Source organism: Morchella sextelata (genome assembly GCF_020137385.1).
Source record: "Morchella sextelata strain SCLS chromosome Unknown scls_22, whole genome shotgun sequence".
NCBI classification, from domain to species: domain Eukaryota; kingdom Fungi; phylum Ascomycota; class Pezizomycetes; order Pezizales; family Morchellaceae; genus Morchella; species Morchella sextelata.
In genome coordinates this window covers 906471-930267 of record NW_025408637.1, presented here as the reverse complement: position 1 = coordinate 930267, position 23797 = coordinate 906471, and the positions used below count along the sequence as shown (strand labels likewise).

General features: G+C 46.5%; 5 protein-coding genes across 5 annotated transcripts; 2 read left to right on the top strand and 3 right to left on the bottom strand.

The window, feature by feature from the left end:
- Positions 1-3403: 3403 nt before the first annotated feature.
- H6S33_007148 (uncharacterized protein) lies at positions 3404-5965 on the bottom strand (the record flags this gene model as incomplete). The annotated part of the gene is made up of 6 exons (XM_044838497.1): positions 3404-3462; positions 3536-3953; positions 3981-4641; positions 4710-5286; positions 5339-5418; positions 5547-5965. The coding sequence occupies 6 exons, from the start codon at positions 5963-5965 to the stop codon at positions 3404-3406; spliced, it is 2214 nt and encodes a 737-aa protein (XP_044689312.1).
- Positions 5966-15542: 9577 nt separating this feature from the next.
- Positions 15543-15877, bottom strand: H6S33_007147 (uncharacterized protein; the record flags this gene model as incomplete). Its single annotated transcript, XM_044838496.1, has 2 exons — positions 15543-15786; positions 15867-15877. The coding sequence occupies 2 exons, from the start codon at positions 15875-15877 to the stop codon at positions 15543-15545; spliced, it is 255 nt and encodes an 84-aa protein (XP_044689311.1).
- Positions 15878-16734: 857 nt separating this feature from the next.
- H6S33_007146 (uncharacterized protein) lies at positions 16735-17178 on the bottom strand (the record flags this gene model as incomplete). Its single annotated transcript, XM_044838495.1, has 1 exon — positions 16735-17178. One exon carries the CDS (start codon positions 17176-17178, stop codon positions 16735-16737), a length of 444 nt encoding a protein of 147 aa, XP_044689310.1.
- Positions 17179-18586: 1408 nt separating this feature from the next.
- H6S33_007145 (uncharacterized protein) lies at positions 18587-18992 on the top strand (the record flags this gene model as incomplete). The annotated part of the gene is made up of 3 exons (XM_044838494.1): positions 18587-18597; positions 18677-18836; positions 18888-18992. 3 exons carry the CDS (start codon positions 18587-18589, stop codon positions 18990-18992), a joined length of 276 nt encoding a protein of 91 aa, XP_044689309.1.
- A 1646-nt stretch (positions 18993-20638) lies between these two features.
- H6S33_007144 (uncharacterized protein) lies at positions 20639-21268 on the top strand (the record flags this gene model as incomplete). The annotated part of the gene is made up of 1 exon (XM_044838493.1): positions 20639-21268. One exon carries the CDS (start codon positions 20639-20641, stop codon positions 21266-21268), a length of 630 nt encoding a protein of 209 aa, XP_044689308.1.
- Positions 21269-23797: the final 2529 nt, after the last annotated feature.

The window sequence follows — 23797 nt, the reverse complement described above, 5'->3', positions numbered from 1 at the left end:
GCAGTAAAAATTTTACATCAACTTATATTAATTAATATATTACTTACCAAGGTACAAAACACTAAAGAAATGCATTTCTTTCTCTTTAAGAATGAGTCTCGTAATTACAGTTCTCTTCTTCATACTCTTGTGCCACTCGTACAACGCTTCATTCAGCCTAGCAAAACAACGGCTCAGCGCTTTTTGATATCTGGCCGGACCGGTGCTGGTTGTCCTGAGAGATCTGTGGAGTGTTTCACGACAATGTCACTATTGGTTGATTGGGAGATTATTTTTCAGTTGAATTTTATTTTGAACTACTCCGCAATATCCTTCCAGCTTGGCCGCTTGTTGAGGTGGGCATATTCATTATTGAGCCACTGGCATATCGTATGCTTCTCCGCCTCAGAAAACACTTGTCTCTTTCTCTTTAGAGGTGGCGGATAGAGGGGGCGCGCAGAACTTGAAGAGGGCGTCAGTAGGGACGATAATGTTGTTAGTGGAGAAAATACTGCCTACAATCACCAATGAGTTGGGTATTAGAAGGCTTCCTTTCAAATATTTCCGTATTTTAAACCTAACCCTATGCTCTCTATAATGGTATTACATCAAAATATATCCAACTATTTTACCGGTACTCTTATAGCGAACTTACCAGTCCAGCACACCAAAACTCAAGGGGACCGAAATCCCTGACCCTTACAGAGAGATTACCTTTATAACGAGTACCGCTATAGCGAGCTTTCATTGTACAGGACTATCGGGGGTTGGGATTGGCATTAGAGATTCGAATACTGAATCTGAAAGATATTGTTCTAGGTCCTGGAGCATTAACGACATCCTTTGGAGCTATTGAGATAACCTAGAGTTACTTGAGATTTTTAAAATCGAAGACCAGAAAGAAACTCCAAATGAACGATCCATATTGGAAGGATGGTTGCCTCTAATGCGTCTTTGCAACCCCTCTACGAAATCGGAAATACTTTTGAATATTACGGGTAGCCTGCAAATAAGTCATACAGCCTGATAAAGTAGTATACAGAGGATTCGGAATGCTCTCAAAGCTTTATCAGAAGATCTGAGAGTATTTTAGAGCACTGGATGGAGATGTTCACATGTTTGCAGATTCCGATATGAATCTTCCAAAGACCTGAGGTGTGCGAGGTTCACAATATTAGGTGCATGGGAAACGTGGCTTTTAGGAAAGTGAAAATAAGAGAGGATTGGGTATGGGTGTCGGTAGCATCCTTAGAGGAGTGGGCAGTGTTTCGAGGACAGTTACCAGGACATGTAGTGGCTTTGTTCAAGCTACGGAACAGTGGTAGGCAAGCACATAGACTATGTATAGTGAAGCTACTCGAAGCCAAAGATCGTGATATCGCTGATAGCTTACATGTGCCCCTGAAAGTTTGTAGGAGGAGGAGGAAGAGAATATGGGTAGTTAATATTCGGAGTATATTGGGAATGGCATATTTGTTTGAGGTGGAGACTGGTAATTAGTTGGTGAATACTAGGATAGATTTAGGTACATGGAATAACTTTAGTTGAATGCTTGTAAAGCCATGAGTGCATTCATGAGTGCTCTAGGATTGTTAGACTCAATTGGACTCTCTAATTTAAAATTCGTGTCGTTCTGCTATCTATGCCGATTAGAAAAAGAAGGTAAAGTTCCGGCCACTCAGTATTTGAGTCTGGCTATCCAGCAAGCTCGCTCCAGGAGGTCAATGCCAGTACATGTTTGCTGCTTATATATGGACATTGAGCTTGTCAGATGAGCTGTACCGTGGCCTCGACTTTAAGGCTAATTATGCCTTTCACGAATCGACAGAAACATAAACCTCCGTCAAAGGTTGGCTAGTCATGACTAGTATACAGGACAGTACCCGTATCAGTATCTAGCGACTGACCGTACAGTGGTATTGAGGATACCCACGTTAGATATCATTTGAGGGACTTGTGTCTTCCTACCCATTGAAGACGGTATATCAATAAAAGGAGGGTGAAGTGAGTGTTGCCTCACCTTGAGTGGGTATGACGAATGCCTCAGCTCTGTGAGTAATGGTGAGAGCTCTGGGAGCACTAATGAGAGTACTCAGGTGGGTATTCGTGGGAGCATTTGTGGAAGCATTCACGGCAGCATTCACGGCAGCATTAGCGGGAGGGTTCACTGTGCTGTGAGAAAATTCGCCATCCCATGAGAGCATTCGTCATGCTGTGAGAGCATTCAACAAAACTGTAATAGCATTGGGAAGTGCTCGCGTGATACTACTGACATAATCAAAAGAAGCAAAAGTTCCATAGGTGCTATGAGCGGGGTAACTCCATGCTATCGTCTCCGGAAGGTTAGGCGCTCCTGGGGCGGAGCGGGGTGCGAGCGGTGTACACTGGTGGTATCAGACTCGGTAGGTGCCGGGGTGCAGAATTCCCACCAGAATGAATGGGCTGTGCCATGGGTAATACCCGAGCTTGCTGATGAAGCCTCTTCTCTGCTCTAATCCACTTCACTCTATTCCAGAAATCTATCTTTCCACTTGCTTGTATCCGGTGTAACTCCTTCTCCAACTCTGTGAATATACTAACCGCTCTGGCGAGCGAGGCAGAGAGATGGTTTATGTCAACGAGAGTGGTGCCCTCGAGATAGAGGTTTTCATTTTCAATTAATTTTTTCTGAATCTTACTCAGTATATAACTAAAGTTGACTACTTCAGTATTGAGTCGTTTGATGATAGCTGGGGCATTCTTCATTGAAGATATAAGTTCATCTAAGATGAAAGTGACCTGTGCACCGACAACCAGTAAGCCTACCATGGCCGCTTCAACCTCCATGATCGATGAAATGCGGAAAAGTCCGCGGCCGGGAATGCTACTGGAAGGCGCAATAATATTCGCAGATTAAAATTCTTTTACGCACAGGTTGCAAGTTTACAACATTAATTAAATATACACGACGTGTGTCCAAGGGATGTAGGGATGACTGGCATGTGTTATTGATATGCCTGATGTTGATATTGATCTGGTTAGATTTCAGGACAGTTGATGTCTTACCCCGCACACAAATCTTCCTTGTGTAACTACACTTCAGGGCTAGGGCTACAATACCTTGCAGGCGTCGCAACGGGTGTACCGGGGTACGAAATTGGGTTTCACCCAACCCTACCCGGCTTAGAAAAATCTATATACCCAATGTACATAACTCAAGACATGGGTATTGTACCCGGGTAAACCCGCTTACTTAATATGTATGGTTTCAAAATCAAACTATGGTCCTAAGCATATGTAACTGTGTTTTGACAAAACAATATTCAAAATTATTTACAATGCATTTTTCAGATAACTCGGTCGACCGTGTTGGGGTCTTCCGCTTCCTCCGAACCTTTGTATACCTAATCTATCAACAATGTACCTCCATTTATTCTATCGTCCTCTAACGAAGATATGCATACGTTTGGTCATGGTCTAGCTTGTTGATGAACGGACTCGTTTCTGATCGTGGTGTTAATATAACATCTTCCATATTTTAGCAACATGTAATAAGTGACTACGGCGGGATACTCACTGGTGGGACCTCGTCCCTTATAATCTTGGATCATGCGGACTATTTCCTTATTATGAGTGCACTGGTCTGGGGTACGGCCGTCGTGATCTTGAGCGTATTTGTCAGCTCCTTTCCTTAGGAGCTCGCCGACCATGTGGGTCTCCTCATACTCTGCGGCGAAATGTAGGATAGTGCCCCCAGAAGGGAATATAGCGTTCAAATTTGTGCCCCTACTTACAAGGTGATCTATTACAGCACCCGCTCCCATGGAGTATTTTGCGGCTACTATCATCAGTGGTATGTTACCGAGTATGTTTGGACGGTTTACGTCTGCGTCACCGCCTATCAAGAAGTGCGCCGTGCTCCAGGAACCTTCCTGTAAAGCGAGATGCAATGCCGTTGAACCATTTCCATCGGTGGCATTAATGCCGATCTCCGCCTACAATTGAGTCTTGACACTGCTCACAGTGCCTGTGAGCGATGCCGAATGAAGTATTGTTTTGGGGTTTTCTCTATCGTCATCTAAAAATGCCGGATCAAGTAATGTAACGTGAATATACGGATCAGCTTCTCCGTCAATCCCTAAGGCCAACAGAAATTTAACGAGAGCCCTATCAGCGGGTTGTAGAAAGACACGCAGTGGACCATCGACTACTGCACCATATGTATTGACCCCGAATAATAACCCAATGAGAGGCAAGCTTCTTTGTTTCACCCTGCGGCTCAAGGCAAGATGGATGCTTTGTTCAGTGTCCAATTGAGCTACCTTCTCCAAGGCGAATGAAATGAGTTCGGGCTCTGGAGATCGTTGTTTCAGGAGCACGCGTTGAATCGCATGAAGACCATCTCCTACCCTGATTGAGTCTTGAAACATCGACTTTATGGCAGCCTCATCTCGTAAAGCTGCAGCGCGTTGCGAGGCGCTTTCTAGGATATCTATATAAATGTGACGATCCAGGTGATGTGCGAGTCCCAATGCGAAAGAATAGGGTTCCATGTTTGCTGAACGTAGACTGAGACTAAAGAGACCGTCGAGAATTAAAGAAACATGGTCATGCGGGCACCTCTTCAGAATCATCTGAAAAATATGCCTGCCTCCCTGTTTTATAGTAAGATCCAAGAATTCACTGTAACAAATCGCGTAAGTCCACCTCTGAGTTGACAGATGTACTCATGATAGGCAAAGATAACGTACTAGTAGTTTGGTGGTTGGCTAATACGCGCACCGAATAGTAGTAGGATCTCTATTGTAAGCATATGTAGGTTCTGAAACGCAACGTCCAATGTGGTATCTCCATTCGGGCCGGTCTCGTTGACATCCAAACCACGCCGAAGCAAGTCGCGAACCTCCTCGTATCGTCCTTCTCTAGCAGCGGCATAAAGTACTAACTTTGGAGTCGGTCCCTTCATCAATTCATGTGGGGGGCTAGTTCGATAATGGTCATTGTGGTAGATGGTATCTACGGCGATTGGCAACAGCACTGGAGCTATGGCTTTGTCTGCCAGACTCACCCCTGCCACTTCTCGGAGTGATATCGGCATAGAGAACACAGAGTCATTTGAGTATGCTGTATACATCGACCATCGCCCAATCCTACTCTGCAGGGTTTCTAGTGAGAATATGGAATCGGAATCTCGCGCCCTTCTATATGCGCGAGAGCTGGACAAACTCGACTCAAATTCATGCATTCCAACCAAGGGGTTGGATGTTGTACCCGTGGATGCGTTGGACATCGAGCCATCATTTGATTGAGAAGCGGCATCACTATCTGCTATGCAACAGTTATGAGAGTGTGTTACAGTGGATATAATATATACGATTACCTTGATTAACAGCCAGCGATTCCGCATCAAACTCGCCACTAAGGCGCTCCTTGCTTGATAGGGCTCGGGTAACGGACTCGCTAAGTTGAAGGCGAAGTCAAAGTCAGCATATATGTACAGACATTCTGAGAAAACAAGGCGAGGGAGTATATGGAGGCTCGGAAGACCGCAGTATCCTCGGACATGTATCGGATAGGGTGTAGCTTACCTGGTGAGAATTGTAAATATGAGGGTTAAAGACGTCTCGTGTCTATTTAGACGCAGAGAGATATTCAGAAGGTTCTTTTCTGCTCTGCTCCACTTTAGTCTATCCCAGAAATCCATTTTCCCGCGGGCTTTAATCCGGTCCAACTCCTTCTCCAGCTCTGAGAATGTGGAAACCGCTGCGGTGAGTGCGGCACAGAGATGATTGATGTCGACCAGAGCGGCGCGATCGGGATCAAGACTTTTGCCTTTAATTACCGTTTGATCGATCTTGAGAATGATATATTGAAAATGGATGACTTCGTCATCGAGTCGCTTGGCTATAGCCGGGGCGTTTTTGACTGAGGAGAGAAACTCTCGCAAGATGGAAGTGACCTGTGCACCGGCAGCTAGAAGTCCTACTATCGAAGCTGCGACTTCCATGATAGATGCCGGAGGTGAAACGCTTCGGGAATGCCACTGGAGAGCTTAGCGATACTCCGAGCTTCAGATCCCTCTTTTAGTACACAGGTGAGCAAATTGACAAGATAAATTGATTTCGATACCGTCTGTCTGGCGTATAGAGAGAATGGCGTATATTTTTGATAATTGCGCTGCCGTCTATGAGCTGTCGATCGGTTCAAGACTTACCCCGCTCAATACAGCTCCTTGTGTAACTGTTCTCTAGGGTTAGGGTTATCTTCTCGATTTGTAAAAAAAGGAGACTCAATCGAATCAAAGAGAAAACGATCATAATTCCACTCTCTTGGAGTTCCATACCCACGAGACTTCCAGCGTTCGGAGGGAGAAAAACCTGTGTTAGCTGGTAAATATGTAACTCCCGCTCAGTTCCATCCCTACGATATTTCCAGCTAAACCCGGCCGTGGCCGGGGTGGATATGTGATAGGTTTTGCTATATTTTTCATTATTTGTTAACATCTTTACAGACTCGTATTTTTGGTTTGCCTTTAGCCGGGTAATCTACATACAAGTACCCTGTTGGTTTAATATTTGCACCCAAAACAATGTATTGGGTTACCACAGGTAAGCGAACATTCAGTTGTATGATAGTGCATCTTCAAACATTTATTTCTCCACAACTACAAGGATATAAAGCAAAATAGTTTTAGGTATTGATTCTCCGGCAGCGATAGTACCTACGGCTAAAATGTCATTTCGAGAGTCCGACTTTGGAATTTCGATGTTGTTAGGTGGTTTGTATGGTTGCTATCTCCATGTTCGTCTATTTCTGCTAACGAGCAATATCACTTTCAGCGATCATCAAACCTCCCATGATACCCTAAACTCAACTTTGCAGATCGCAAGGCAGTGTTCTCGCACTCGGACAGCTTGTGGCGTTGTGGCGAAGTAAGCCAAGTGAGCAGCAGGTAGTCACGTGATATATCTACTGTAGGCGTACTTCCTACTACCATAGATCTGGTGTTCCTGTTTCGCGCGGGAACCTGTGAGAGTTCTATTTAAGCGTTTCATTTGATAACATCTGGCCATCCGAAAATCACACGGACCGCACCGGCTTGGTCCTGATGTAGATTCTAAATTTATGTTATAGCGAGTCGCGACATCAGATGAGACAATCCCGGACATCAGTGAAGTTTTACTGAACTGTGGTCACTTCCGTCATTGATGATTCTCTCGAGGAGAGGAGAGTCTTTCTCGTCTTATACCAACTAGTGAACAGTTATGCATAATATGGAAAAAGGCAACATACTCATCGCTTAGCCTCCTAACTCAGCCACGTCTCCAGCCACATCATGTGTACTATGTAGTTAGGCCAGCCCATGGGCAACTGGGGCCGTGATGCATTCGGTCATCCTTGTTTGTGCTCATAGAGTAGCACTTGTGTTAATTCACAGTGTGGAGATGGTAAGGTCGGGATCCCGAAAGATCTCTCCATCAATGATGTTCCCCAATGGATCGATAGCTATAGCTCTATGGGGCGGTAAATGTGTCAAGAGTAATTTTACCAACGATAGTAATTATTTTACCACCGGTGGTGAAAATAATACCTGTATTTATAACCTATAATGCTAATTTTTCTGATAAAAGCACAGACCCTTTGGCCAAAAGGGGCCATATAATGCCAATATATATAAAAATTGTCCACCGGCGGGGAATCTCACCATCGGTGGGAAATTTTCATAAGTTTTGGCATTAATGATTGAACATTTACTTATTTAGTATAGCGCAGCATAAAGACCGAAACTCAGTGTTTATACCGGTGGAAATGTACTAATGTAGGATAGCGTGCAGATACAATGACTGAAATTCAGTGCTTATACCACCGGTGGTAAATCATTGACTACCGTTGGTAAAATTACTTTTGACACATTTACCGCTCCATATAGCTCAATATATTATCATTAAAGCGCAGAATTACACGTTCACTATTTGATGGAAATACCCCGGAGCCTAGAGGTCAAGTGCCCAGTTTCTCCTAGAGTGTATCCTAAGGCTTGCTGGAATCACTAACTACACAGAGCTATCGTGCCGTAGCGAGCCGTAGGAGATAACACAGAGACTGGATCGCGGAAATCATCAGTCGTGGTCAATTACGACATGCACACCCAAGGTTTTCACCTTCGAGAGATCGTCGAAAAATTATCAGAGACCGGCGGTATGATGGTATATGTTAAGAATATTAATTGCCAACGTGTTGTCTAAGGTTCTGGCCGAACCTCCGGAGGCATCTGTCCATGCAGTGAGATCGTGATCATCGCGACCGGTTAACACATGTACAGTCAAAATGGATCGGAGCGATATACGGCACAGGCCCAAACGTCTCCAGCGTTTCTATTCCTCTGTGGATGAGTGCTGCGAGATGTTCAAGGTTGGTTCAGATATCGAGATAATCAGCGAACTGTCCAAATTCCACAGATCCGTGGAATCTATATATACTAGGGATTATACCTTAAAGGGGTGTTTAGCGGAGGGCGGGACAGCAGTAAGGGAAAGTGATATATATTCGACAATAGTGGGACAATAACTTCTTGCAAATGTTTTGCACTTATTCCAGACTTCGCTGGACCGTGTGGGTACCTCGTCAGCTCCTGAAAAGATGGTGATATTCTCGGAGGTGCATCATGACAGATCACTCGACGAACATTAATGGTGCATTCTGTTCCAGAAGCTAGAGGGCGGAAGCTTTGTATAGTACATCCTGCTCACAACTCTTTGTCCTAATATAGAAATATTTATCTCTTCGTGCAGGATTCAAATATGAGAAGAGGTAACAATCATCTTTCGGCGATATGACATTCTTTCATCTTCAACCCGTGCCCCGGAAACGATTAGGTTCAAACAGTAGAGAGCTGATTTCCGATATATACGGGCTTAAGCTTGTGCCCTGGGCTTTCCCTTTGATTCAGAAGGTCCTAGGAATATACATTTAGCATATACTGGTGATGAAATCGAGTATTATTCTAGGGCCTTTTTTCATAAAGTCAAATCACAGAAAGATTTGTTAAAATCCACACATTGGTTACCCACGCCCAAGCCCGGCTAGCAGAGGCCTATCATAGCTAATGCCTTTTCTACCCATTTCCTCTGCACCTTTCTAAAAAAGGTCACAACGGAATTCGATATCAAAACTCTTTGTATCTCTTTTAAGGAAATGAATCAAGCTAGAACCGTATTTATTTAGGAACTGTATCGAGAAAACTGTGATATCGATTTTTGGGGAAGTGAATTGGGGGAAACGATCAGGCTTTTTAATGGGCTGGACCGGTCTATATTTGACCTTGGCCCGGCCCGGCCCAGCCCACCAAATGTTGGGCCCGGACCGACCGGCCCATATACCATGAGGACCGGTCACGGAAATATAAATATATGGGCCCCCCAATGATATTCATCGAAGTCGAAAGAGGAAAAAAGGTATTATAAAATTGTTGCATTGAGGATTTATCTCATAATGAGTGGAGAAATCCAGTTATAAACTAGCCCATATATTATTCCCCTTGACCGGTCCCAAAACCCATCCGGACCGGCCCAGCCCAGCAGAGAAAACTCCAAGCCCGGCCCACCGCCCGTATACTTGGACCGGTCCGGCCCGTATTGTGCCCGCCCATTAAAAAGCCTGGAAACGATCAAAACAGCCTGGAAATGGATCAGCGCTTCCATTCCGAAACAGCCGAACTCCTTTCCAAAAGAATCAAAAGATTTGCTTGCGCTACCTCGTTCGAAGAGAAAGGCAATGGTTGATTCATTAACCGAGCTACTAGGGTATGTCTGATCAGCAACACGCTTCAAATATCATCGAGAAGTTTCCAGCTTTTTTGCAAGTTGCTCTGGGATGCACAGGTAACTTGATCATTGACATCCACGACATTGTAAGATCTGACATCAACAGATATCTGCCTTATCTGCTAACGTCACTGAACAGTAATAAAATTCGTCAACTTTAAGTACCGCTGGGCTTTATTTTCTTCCCATTCAGGTCCGCTTAATATATGCCATGATAGTTCACCACCTCCGACATCAATTTACCTACGGTCCAGTAGGTGAGATGAAGTGGAGAGTGACGTGTTGAACGCGAAGGGATATCAGATAGATCTAACCTATGATAACCAGGGCGGAAATCTAAAACTCTCAATTCTCAAATGAGGTTTCCGCTCGGGAGAGCGACAATAATAGGAGGAGCAACAAGCACTCAGCGACGGGAACTTGCGTAATGTATGCGACTTGCCGACACGAAAGAAAGGTACAGAATGCTTCACAAATTGCATTCTTCTTCTGTTCGAAAAATTGTAACGTCGGCATCACTGTGTAACTGGATACGTGGAGATCGTGTTGGAAGAGGAAATATCGACCATTCGGCCTTATGATCCTCAAACCCGGTCGATGTGAGCAGCAGGAAAGCCTGAAGATACTCCTGGCCGCTACTTCTCGCCTTGCCGTGACTTGAAAACGTTTTAGATGCGGGACACGTCCAAAAATCTCCTTCCGATGTTGCGATTAGGTGGCTTAGGGTTAGGGTTAGTAATTGCATGCGTTGATCGACCTTCCCACCATGCCTAATCTGATACCGGAGATGCGTTATCTAAGCGGGAGTATGTATCGAGGGGGACCAACTTCTATGTCGTCTCACTGGTCACACCCAATGGCGAGGCTGCAGCCGCGGTGGATCAATCAAACGCGGTCCATCCTCCTGTAGAAACACATCGCGTTGGGCCAGCCGAGATTTCGAATGTACAGATTTTGCCTACTCTACATGTGCCTCGAAGAGAATGCATATCGCAGGATGTAACCGCTCCATTGGCCTCGCTTGCTGGCGCGGCGCTTAGGTCGCCCCCAGACTTTCTCCCTGTCCATGATGGATCTAGACTCTAGAGCCATGCCGGTGAAGCCGTTTGTTATTCTCGTCCCAGTCTCATGAGATTATGAGTAATACCATACCTGAGCTCGGGAATCCGAAAAGGAACCGCGGGGGGTTTGACTCTGTTCCCTGATAAACCATCATACAGCAGCAAGAAGCTTATTCTTTGAAAATCGCTAATATTATGCTCTCTTCCCGAATCTTCAACAATCTTCTACCAATGTACACAATCTCGCCGGTTTGTGTTCCGTCGTTCCTGTCGAGGTGTAATCTAAATTCCGGGCCTTGTAAACATTTCGAAATCGGTATCGGATCGGAGGTGGACCCCATTTCTCCAGCTATGGATCATATCGGCGATTCCCCGAAAATACGTTCCTACCGTTCAAACTGGCAATGGTTATCTAGAGAGTTCTAATTTCCAACAACCGAGATGACGATTTATGTTATGCTTCGTCTGTTCCCCGTAATCACAACATATTGAGCCTAACTCGACGACGCCATGATAGAGACAATTTGACGACAAGTAAATACTATACACCGCTAACATTCGAAGCAGCTTCAAATTACGTTCCTGATATATCACTTTTGCACCGCCTATAGATTGACGGTTCCGGTTAATCTCCAATTTTGGATATATATCGCGCGCCACAAATCGCCACAGGTCCTGAGGGCGGAGGCGAGAGGTCGAGGTGAGATAACCAGTGCCAAAATTGAGCGTACTTTGAGGTTGGTGAAACCGGGATACCGAGTCACCGATCATACCTGCAAGGGACGTTTGGCACGATTCCAAAAAAGGAGGAGTACAGGTACTGGGCCAATGTACACGGGGCCATGTAGAACCTCCGGAACGGATCGAAATCATATATATAGAGCAGTACTTATACCTATCCCACATTCCCGCCGCAGCAAGTCCGCAGCCCTCTTTATCGCCCTAGTATTCTATGCCGATCGGCCTTTCTACCTCCTGAACCCATTCTACCAACATCCAATATTTTAACAATCAGCTTCCCTCCATTACCTTTAATCCGGGGGTCACGTATTGAGGATCGCGGCCGGCCTATCCTAACACCACCAGCAATTCCATAAGCAGCGCGACAATCCAAAGATGTCAAGGAGGTAGTGCAGTCAACGAGGTAGCTGGAAACACATCCACCCTTAAATTCATTCTAATTGTACATTCTCTTTATGGAAATATATATTGCCAGGGTTAGGGTTTGCCGCTCCGACATTTTATATCGGCATCTTTGGCATGATTAAAACAAGGCCGAAAAACAAACATCGAGTCGACCACACCAGAAAAAAAAGCTACATTCACAGATTCCCCGGGAGCTGGATTTCGGAGCTCCTGGTCTTACTACAGCGCCGAACAGTCGGAGGTACAAGATTCTGACTGCAATCTAGCTAGGGTAAGAAAACAAGACTACCACCGCTCAGCGCCCGATTGCAATTGCGGCACGCAGGCGGCGGATCATATTGATTCTGCGTTGACCTATGATTGGTAAAAGGGACTATAGGATACCTGTCCACCGCTTCAATCCTGCTTTGTTGGCCTTAGTGCGCGCCTAGTGCCGAGTGGGAGAAGAAGAGACATGGAAAGAACACTGTAGTACGGGGAGGTGGTGGCAACGTATAGATCAATTAGGTGGCTCTAAACGAGAAGGATAAAAAGGGAGGAGGGAGTCCTCTTCTCTTTTCCTCTCTAAGGCTCTAGACTCGAATAAGCTCTGCATCTGAATTCCCCTCAAAACCTTCTCTTCGCAATATTTTCCGCAGCGTTCAGTGAGGTTTTGTACCTGTCGAGCCTGACACCACAACACTCAATACTCGACCGTGAAGTCTGTCGCGTCCTTTCCCGTGCCATGGAATGCTCGCTACACACGCCACCAACCCGATTCTCACAGTAGGGGCAACGGACTAGGTTAGGTTGACACAGCGTGTGACGAGTGATAGGCCATGATGCACCCCCGGTGCTCATATTCGCCTAGGGCGTATATGACACGATAGGACAACATGGGAGTATTTTGTTGCTGGAGACAGTGTTTCTGTACGTACGACTGTTTCGACCTATCCCCTCATGCGTAGCGGGTTGGGTTCGATTTCGAACCCTAATTACAGGGTGACAACCACGATGAAAAATAATATATCACTACCACAACAGGTCTACTATTCTTGATGTTTATGGTACATGTAAAAACAGTTGCGCTTATCATTTAGACATAGAGCATAGCCACAAGACTCGCATTTCCAAATAGTCTGTGGGGCCTGTGGGCCCCCAGACCCCCCCTCCAGTGATCTGTTCCACCTACACCAGACACAGCGCAACCTTCCTTCAAGCTGTATAGGTAAATGTTGCTCAGAAGTGGCGGGTACAGGTAGACCCATTCGCTTGGTAATATAGAGGGATTTGCTGGCATGAGAATCTGTGAGGGTATGCTCTTCGTCCTTTAGCTGATCAAGTTCACTGGTACGTTTTCGCTTTTTTTGACCTCTTGTAATGCTGTCCAACACCAGACTCCAAGCAACCTGTAGTCTAAATTTCTTATGACTAATAGGTGCGGCAAGGTCATTGAATATAATGAAAGAATCAATCAATGCCGTATCTGTACACCAGAAGAAAATAGGAAACCAAGTTCTTCTTGATATAATTTGAGTATCATAGTAGGCACGATATTGGTCTGCAATATCTACACCACCCATATGATGATTATAATCCTCAATACAAGTAGGTATATTGAGCATAGCCTTCCACTCTCCCTCGGTAAATACTTGAGCTCGCTTGATACCAGCGGAATTGGTACTTTTTGGCCCTGGTTTAAGCCGCTCTTTGATAACCTCAGATTTTCTTCCTTTCAAATGATGAATACTCGTCATCATAGATACAGGTGCATTGTCTATCCATAACATTGTTGCAACCCCGCTCTGTACAACTCCAGCTCGGTAGTGATATGCAAGTTGAGAGAGCGAATTTTTTGGAATAATAAGTTCGGAGGGGTAGTTTTTAGAGGTGGTGCGAACTGTACCACATGCACCTATTCCCTTTCTCCGGAGGAGAGAAACTATAGGCAGATTTGTATAGTAATTATCCATATAGAGATTGAATGAATGATTATGAGGTAATCGTGACGTCATCTCTAAAATGAGGGAATTTGTATCGCTTAGGTGCTCGGAGATTGTTGACTCGGAGAATGCATCAGGACCATACTTGTTGGATGTTGGATGGAAATCGAAAATGTAACCATGATCAGCAGCACAGTGAAATTTAAGACCTTGACGTATAGGCTTGAAAGGTGTCTTGTAGGTGTCTGAGGACCGTCCTGTACATCTGATAATTGCTTCATCGATTGAAATATTCGAGGAAGGAATCCGGTACGACTGAGCAGCATATCTAACTTGGTTGAGGAGGGGATCAATTTTTTGATGCCATAGTTTTTTTCCAGTAGGATCATGAGTTGCAGTATCGGGTGAAGCAATATGTAGATAGCCTTTGATGTCCTCCCATCGTGTTAGGCTCATGTAATGGCATATATCATGCGAAGGTAATAGCCCATCTGTTGACCAATAATCTCTCACTGCAGGTAGACCCACAACTCCCATATATATCACAATCCCAAGCCAGCATTTAATGTCTCTCAATGTAGTATCTTTCCACGCCCTTCCTCTCATATTTTCGAGGCCTTTTTCCACTCTTTTTTGTGCAGCATAATGGTTGGTGTTGACAGAGATAGCCTCCAACAGGTCATCAGTGAAGAATAATTGGAAGATATTTATGGGTTCAATGATGCCAAGATTGCCCAATGCAGGTGGCAACTTGTTGTAGACTTTGTGCAGAGGACGGAGGTGTATCAAAGGCTCAAACCACTGTGCATCTGGCAAAGAAGCTGGGTCAAATGCTGGTGTATAGGAAGGTTTTTTCTTTTTCGAAACGGCCGAGTGATTTTTCGTGATTGAATATTTAGGGATCTTTTTTGTCTTCTCGGAGGATATGGGGGCATTGGAGGGATCAGCTTCATCATCAGAATTGATAGCAGTGTAGGAAACATTGAGATGACGGGGTATGAGAACTCTCTCTGACATTTTATAAAGAGATAATTGATGGAGTTGAATTTGTATGTAAGAATGAGGGTGAATTCATGGTCTATTTAAACTCGAAAAAACAGCCTAGAATTCATGTGGATATGCCTAACTTAATCTCTATTATTGTCTACATCATTGATGATATCATAAAGGGAGGTGGAGGGGGTCCTGTGGCTATTGGTTGCCGTGGCGAAAATACCAATTTTATTCGGGTTCAATTTTGCACCCAAACCCGGTTGCTACGCACGAGGGGATACGGCACACGCAGGAGCCACAGCAACGGTAACAGCACGGCCGTCGGTGGTGGTTACAGAGATACCCAGGTCAACGCGGCAAGCTTGCTAGATGTTCTCTCGAACTGTTGAATGCGTTCATCTCTCATTCACTACTCATTCCTCGTACAGCTTGGTACCAGTAACAAAACTATCCCGCCAAAAAAGGTTCCCAACACAAGACCACCACTCGCCTCTAACTATTCATCACTCAGAAAAATGCTCACTCTCATACCCCTCCCTCGCCATCCGCACCGCCGCCACCGCCTCCACCTCCGCCCTCAGCCTCTCGGTCTCCGCCAACTTCATCTAAACCTCCTTCTCGACCTTCTCCACTTCCGCCTACAAACGCTCCGTGTTGGCCCTGATCCTCTCCGTGTCGCCGCTGCCCCCTCCGCCCGGTTCGTTGTGCGTCACCGCATCCAGATGCGCGCTCTCCGCGAGCTTCGCCGCCACTTGCACCGTGATCATGATCTGGAGCAAGGCGGACTTGCGCTCCTCCGCGGAAAGCAGTGCGTGCTGGCCGGGCGACGTGAGGTGGTTCATCGCATGGGTGGAGAGGGTCAGGAGTGCGACTATCTCAGAGCTGATGGGAGGCTCGTTAGTCGTAGGTGGGTGCAGTGCGCTAATTAGGGTGGGTTGGGGGGGGGGGTAGGGGATACGTACGCGAGTGTCATTTTGATTTTTGGTATTTCAGACGAACTGTGCGGAGGTTAGCGTGTGGGGTGTTGGTTTGTGGGGTGGGAAACAAGCGTTACCTAGCGCATAGGTTGGAGGCCTAATTAACTTACGCGGGGTAGCAACGCTTTGTCATTCATGGTTGGCGCTTCAGCCGCGCGGGGGGCTGACTAAGTAGACAAGATATCTACCTACATGTATCTCTAACACCATTGTATACTGGAGCTGCGCTACGCTTAGCGAGGCCCTGAAGCATACAGTCGACTGTAGTAAAATAACACTTACTCTTCAAGTGCTCGAAGTCGGGCTCTCAAGCCGCTGCGCGGCTTTCGAACCCTCCTTTCTCGCCTTGCAGCTTTGCGGTTTGTAACCGCCAATTTCGAAGGGCAATTGTCAAAATGAAACTTAGGATAAATACGCTCTGTTATGTAAATTCGTAAATCCGTAAATTCGAGTATGAAGTACTTGCGGGGAAATTAAGTAATTCCCTCTGGCTTTACCCATTGATTGTGGTGGTTGGTGGGCTTAAGGAAATGGTGAGATTGATGGTTGCTATCGCGGGAGACAATACTCAATTTCATCGCAACTGATACGGGTAGGATGTCAAACCTCACCTTTGGCCTAACTCTAGACGCAGCTGCCCTTGAATGAGCTGAGCGAGCACAATGATGACTAAAGGAAATGACTAAGCAATGCCTGGTGCCCAGTGCCTGCTTAACCCTGAAGTAAACTTCAGGGCAATGATCTACGGTAATATCTTATTTAATCATGTACTCATTTCTCAAATGACTAGCTCCCACAACCAACAACCTTCCCGCCAGCAACGTTCCTAAGACAAGAAGACCACCACTCCCCTCTAAGCCGCCAGAAACTTCTCCCACTTCGCCTTCGTCTTCAGCCTCTCCTCCTCCACCACCGCCTTTTCCGCCTCCGCCTTCATCCTTTCCTTCTCCACCACCGCCTCCTCTGCCTCCGCCTTCCTCCTCTCCTTCTCCACCTCCGACCACTCCACCCTCCTACCGATCGTCTCCGTCTCCGCCTTCTGCCTTTCCGTCTCCGCCTTCAGCCTCTCCGTCTCGGCCCAGATGCGCTCCGCCTTCAGCCTCTCTGCCTCCGCCCTCAGCCTCTCCGTCTCGGCCCAGATGCGCTCCGTCTCGGTGCACGATGCGACGCGGGCAGCCAACGAATCCACGAGCGCGCCCTCCGCGAGCTTGGCCGCAACATCCACCGTTGCCGCGAAGTGCAGCAGCGCGGCCTTGCGTTCGTCCGCGGAGAGCAGCGCGTGCTGGGCGGGCGACATTTGGTGGTTGAGCGCATTGATGGCGTGTGACAGTAGTGCGGCTGTTTCGGAGCTGGTGCGGGGTGGGGGTCGTGCGTCAGTTGTGGTTGTGGGAGGCGGGGGACCGAGGGGGGAGATACGTACCCGAGTGGCATGATTATGGGAGGTTTTGGATTGCGGTGCGGAGAGGTGGGTGTGTGGTGGTTTGTGGGGTGGGGAAGCTTGGAGCTTGAAGCTTGGAGGTTGGAAGAGCGAGTTGTTACCGCATACCTGGGTTGGAGGCCTGAATTATCTGGGGTTGCAACGCTTTCCTCTTTATGATTGGCGCTTTAACTGCGGGGAGCTGACTAAGTGGACGAGATAAGAACTGGATGAAAACGCTCATATGGTGCGCCTACTCTTAAAGGTGACACGGCGGTATCTGGAAGTGGAACAATCCTGGCTGCAAGGTGAACTCCAAGGCCAATGAGAGGGCTTATTCCTAGCCACTTTGCCGCAATTCACTTTTGAGGGGTATAAATGGGTATAATACTGTTCCACTTTACTCAGTCTTGGCGCCTTTTATATACAAAAATCCGCAACTTCAAACTCCTATAACTTTTTAAGTAAACTAGATATCAAAATCTGGAAAGCAAAACTAAAGTTCATCACTAGTACTACACTTTTTGTTTAACGATTCTTTTTTAATTTTTTTTTTTGGCAAAGTTATAAGCCCTTGACCTTTCACGCATGTTTTAACCGAGTGCGAAGCAACGGAGAAAATCAGACAGTTATAAAGTTACTTTAGACCACACAAGAGATTAAAACGGCATTGCAAATTTGGAAGCAATTTTCGAAGTGGCGACATGACAGAGGAGGGAGAGATGAAGACTGAGAAGAAGATGTCAGAGAAATGGAAAGGGGCTGGGGTCATTTGCGGGACAGCCCGGAAGATTATAAATTGTTTAAAAGTTATTTTCCTTAGGTTATAAGTTACTAGTTTGAGAGTTGGGTTTGTTTTGTTTAGTTGGGTTTTGTTTTATTTTGGTTGTATTGAGAGAGGCGGAGGAAGTGATTGGGAAGTTCCGGGGCAGTGTGATATTGTCATAGACTACGGTCTGCATACAATTAATGAATTAAACAATAAAAAAAAAAGCCCTTGACTTTTCGCCCGATTTTCCTCACCTTTAAGAGTGGGCGCACCACACCTGATAGACACCTCGCCCACTTAGTCAGCCCCCCGGGGACGGCTGAAGCGCCAATCAACCCCGCACGTAATTTAGGCCCCCAACAGCGCTTGTGTAACACCCCGCTCCTACCTTCCCGCGTCCCGCTCACTGCTCTCTAGGACTCCACCACCGCCTCCTCAACGTCCCACCCCACAAAGCACCGCACACCCCAACCTTCGCACACCCCGACCTCCGCACGCCTAGTGTGAAACACCAAAAAAATGTCACTCGTGTACGCACCCACACCCCCCCCAAATCCCCATCATCGCACTACTGCATGCACTGAACTCACCCTACCACCCGCGCACCAGCTCTGAAATACTCATCCAGCTCAGCGACGCCACCGCTGCGATGAACCTCGTAACGACACCCAAACAGCACGCCCTGCTGTCCGCGGAGGAGCGCAAAGCCGTGCTGCTCCAGCTCAGGATGAGCGTCGAGGTGCTGGCGAAGCTCGCGGAGGCCGTGCTCGTAGGCTCGCAGACGCACCACCACGCCGCGGGCGGAACGGGGGCGAAGTAGTTGATCGCCGCGAAGGAGTGTGCGGCGGCGGTGGAGACGGAGGAGACGAAGGTGGACCTGGAGTGGGCGGAGAAACCTTTCAAGAAGAGGCCTGGGTTTGAGTAGTGTTTGGCTTGGCGGCGGTTGTGGCGGACATGGTGTTTGATGCTCATCGATCCCCTGATTGTGTATAGCAAAGGCTTAGGGCGAAGAAGAAATTTGTAGAGCGCGGGTGATGATTGGGCCCTGCACGTATCCAGTCTTCCCCACGGGGACGAGCGCGAGAGGGGTGTGCTGGAATGTAATATGCCGGAACGGCCCCTTCAATAGAATGATTGTTCTGTTTACTTCCGACCGGGAACGTATGTACTATTAAAGGTAAAAAGAGTTCCAAGCCAGAGTACATAGCAGGGAAAAAAGAAACGTAAAGATTTATCTCATTCACTACCCTGGCCTGAATTTAGAGAAATGTAGTAGAGAAGTGTAGTAATTGAGCGTGTTATTCCAACTAACTAGAGGGGGAAATGCCCCATATTTATACTAAAGAAAGGTAACACAAAAACATAGTAAATCATAACCGTATAAGTAAAAAGAAAGACATGACTAATAAATACCAGGGGGGGGGTGGGTCAGGACCCATGACTCATAATGACAAATAAGAATCCTCCAATACTATGAAATGTGCTGAGCGTACTATTTCAAGAGAATTGATAGTATAAATTGAGATTGGGCATCGTGAAATGATTCCGGTTGGTAAGTAACAGGAAAACCTCTAGTTGTATATAAGAGATTAATGCCCTGATGTTTACTTCAGGGTTAAGCGGGCATAGTCGCTCAGCATTTGCTTAGTTATCCTTGAGTGGCCACCGTGCCGAGCAGCCCAAGCTTGAATACAGAACCTTGACTGTCAAGTAGTTATCCTTTTCAATTAGGGATGTTTATAGATGCTCCGTACCATATAGAAATAGCTGTTATCCGTCGACCATGCCCAGGAGTTTAGACCGATGGTCGACGATGCCAGGCAGGGTACACAGTTGATCAGTTGTACGAGCAGTTGTATGGTAGACAATGGGTCAACTGTAGGGTCAGTTCTATGGGTCAACAGTAGGGTCAGTTATATGGGTCCATGCACAGCGTGCTGGCCATACGAACAGCTGAATTGTGAGCTCACATCAGAGCTCAAAAGCAAAAACAGCAACGGAGGTAGGGGTGTATGGGTGGGTATCAATTTCAGGGTGCTATAACACCCTCTCTGCTATAATACTGGCTCTTACTTGTATTTTTGAGCTCAGATATCGCCGGTGACCGCAATATGAGGGTATCGGTTTTGTTGGACTCGCTGAAGTGGGTGGGTTGTGTTATTGATACAGAATGGTGTGGATGGGTGGATACCAGTCTCGGAATGAGGTAATAGTATTTGTGGGCTTATATTGGTGGCAATCAGTATTGGTGATGTCAGATATCTGCTAGAGTTATAACTTAACGGTGCCAGCCTGTAAGAAACAATAACTGTTGGAGTTGTGAGTGTTGTAAAGTACCAACTGTTTCGGCTGCCGAGGCTATGTTAGGAATCGGAACCAACACCTCTTCAATTAGTTGGGTGTAGGGGTGTGGGTACTCTTACGATTGGATTCTTTAAACTTTTAGTGGGTGGGAGGGCTTATTGATTTGCAATACACTCGTGGGCTTGAGGATCCTAGTATATAAGAGCGGAGATTCCGCCTGTATGGATGCTTCTTCCTTTGCCCAACCTTCAATCACTACTCGTCAAGATGTCTCAAGCTGCTATTGCTCGCTCCCTTCCCTTTTCTGAACAGGCACAACTATCCTGGCACGAGTATTTGGGTAGTCCACTCTATAAAAACAGTTCCCGTCCAACCCTAGAGAAGATCCTTCTAGTCAATAGTGTCAAGAATAGCAACGAGGATATACCTGACGTCAATAAGCAACTAAAATACGATGGCAAGGTCAAGTATGACTTTCTTGATGGTCGATTGAGATATCGTGGTAGGACACAGGAAGAGTTTAGATTTGTAGTCAGTGACTACGAAGTGTTTGATCTGGTTGTCAAGACTCACCTCAATCTAGCTCATGCCGGTAGGCAGAAAACCTTTGACGAGTTGGATAGAAGCTATTATGGGATTACGCGGAATGAGGTTGACATACTGCTCAAGCATTGTTCAACATGTGCGGTGAAGAGGTCTCAAACCAGGAAGGCACCAATCAAGCCAATAGTCATCAACAAACTATTCGGAAGGGTGCAGGTTGATCTAATTGATATGTCTTCCAACGCTGACGGTATCAACAAATGGATTTGTCACATGCGTGATCACTTTAGCAAATTCTCACAGGCTTATCCACTCGAAAGAAAGCCCAGCGAGAACGTCGCAAGAGTCGTATGACATTGGATATCACATTTGGGAGTCCCGCGGATTTTGCAATGTGATAATGGTGCTGAGTTCAAAGGTAGTCTGTTGGTTCTTCTTCGCACTTATGGTATTCAGGTAAGAGTTTTACTGGACACAATCCCCGGACAGAAAAGAGAGTGTTAAAATCGATTAGATTATAAACGGGAGGGCACGATATCCACAGAGTCAAGGTATGATCGAGCAGGCAAATGGAGTCGTGAAAGAGAAGATTTCGGCCTGGATGAGAGATCACCAATCCATCCTGTGGACATTGGCCATTCCGGAGGTTATACTAGCTATGAACACGGAGAAGCACACATCGACAGCAAAAGCACCATATGAAATTGTGTTTGGTCAATGAATGCTTGGAGACAGAGTGATCTTCATGGAACGAGAGAATGCAGAGGTGATTCACGAAGAAATGAATGAAACTGAGGACGTGGAGCTGGTGCAGGAAGCTGGGAGTACAGAGAGGTTTGTAAACTATTTCAATTTCTTCGTCTGGAGATATTGAATGAATAGTTTGCTGATAGTTTGAGAATTGAATTGCGTAGAGACGAGACGGTATCAAATTTGAATCCCGAGCTCCTAGCTTTTGATATGCGGGACCAGGACTGATCAAAAATGCATGATGAAGTCAGAAATGCAACTGTTCGGGCCAGAGATCTCATGGTGGCTCGTGATGGAAGACAGAACCCTTTACCCCAATTCAATAATGATGATCTTGTGTCTGTCAAGCTCATGCTAATTTGGCAACGTTGACATTTTAGGGCTATCAAATCAACCATCATGAAAAGCTTGGGGAACCTATGGGAGTGGCTGGTAATGATCCCAGACGTTCCTACTCCATAGGTTTGGAGGTTATTGCACCCGAGTTACTGAAGGAGTTTATAATGGAGGATATAGGTGTCTGTAGTGAAATGGCTTGGAAAGTCCTGAAAGATGATGACGCCGTTGAGGAGAGTAAATGGGGAGCATACAAAGCTATAATAAAGGGCTCTACGAGAAATACCAGACATGTGAGAAGCAGCACATTTCCACGAAGAGGGGGAGGTAACAGCAGAGGCAGAGGTCGCGGCAGAGGCAGACGTTGATATTCTTTTATAAGAACATGTACTTGGAGAAATTGCATGATGGTTTATAGAACATCCACTAGCATATGCAGTTCTGGGGCGTCCACAGAGTGTACAGGATAAGTAGAACAATAATAGGAGTAGGACAGCAGTTCTGTGTTGCTGACATCGATCCCGGGGGGAGTAGAGCTGCACTGGGCAGAGAGCGACAGTCTTGGGGCAAGCAGATAGCTCCTGAGGAGAGCATGATGATTCTGGGGTGAGTACAGATTGTCTTGGGTATGTACAGGAACTAATAGAGCTCCTAGGGTGGGCAGAGAGCTACTAGAGCATGTATAGCTATACTAGGGTGAGTCCAGCTATCCTGGGCCGAGCCCCGTTCTCCTGGGGTGACCACAGCTATCTTTCTACATGTACAGGTACTCCTAGAGATCTTGGAATGGGTAAAGCTGTACTGAAATGAGCAGAGAGCTCCTGGGGCATATACAGCTGTAATGGGGTAAGCCCAGCTGTCCTGTGGGGAGTAGAGCTTTCCTGGGTCATGTATAACTTGACAGGGGTGAGTACACAAAGTGGTAGAGATCTGGGGGTGAGTACAGCTGCACTGAGGTAGGAGGAGCTATCTCTTGTTACCACAGAGCTTCTGGGACGTGTGGATAGCATCTGCGGCGAGTGCACGAGCGCACGAGCTTATACAGTCCCTGTGGCAAGAACATAGCTACTGGGGCAAGTCCACAGCTCCGGGGACCACTATAGCTCTACTTGGACGACTCCAGGTATCAGTGGAGCTCCCTTGACGATTACAGCTGTCCTGGAGCAAACAGATAACTGCTGTAGTGGGCGTAGGACCTTGCCATGCTGCTGGGACGAGTGCAGGAGCTTACCATACTACTGGTGTGGGTCCAAGTGTTCTGGGGTGGGTGTAGGAGCTCGCTACACAGCTGGGGCGAGCTCAGGAATCCTAGGGTGAGTGCAGGAGATTGGGGTACCGTCAGGGCAGAAGGCCAATCATCAGGTATCACTCGATATGAACAAAAAGACTGCATCGACTTCCACCAGCTGTTTATCCTTTTCGCGACCCCACTCACGTGTAATGTGGGGTTGAGCTAATTTGTATAAACAGCTGGAGATTTATGCCTTACCTCCAGAGGGATAAATTCATGGTACAGTAATCGGAGAACCCTCTTATTTATTGGCAAGGCGTCTATCCATTCTGTGTGGACAATATGACGCACCTTTGAGGCCCTCAATTATATATCGTGCGCCGCTGACCTGTTACAGGTCGGATTTGCACCCCAGATACTCCAACATATGTCAGATGTTTCTACTACTACACTAGGTACCGGTAGCTGTCTTCTATTTGCAGGAACTACATGTTAAAGAGTAGCACCGAACCTTAACTATTCCTTGCAAACCTTAATCCCCTTCCTCAACACTACTCCCAGCCTGC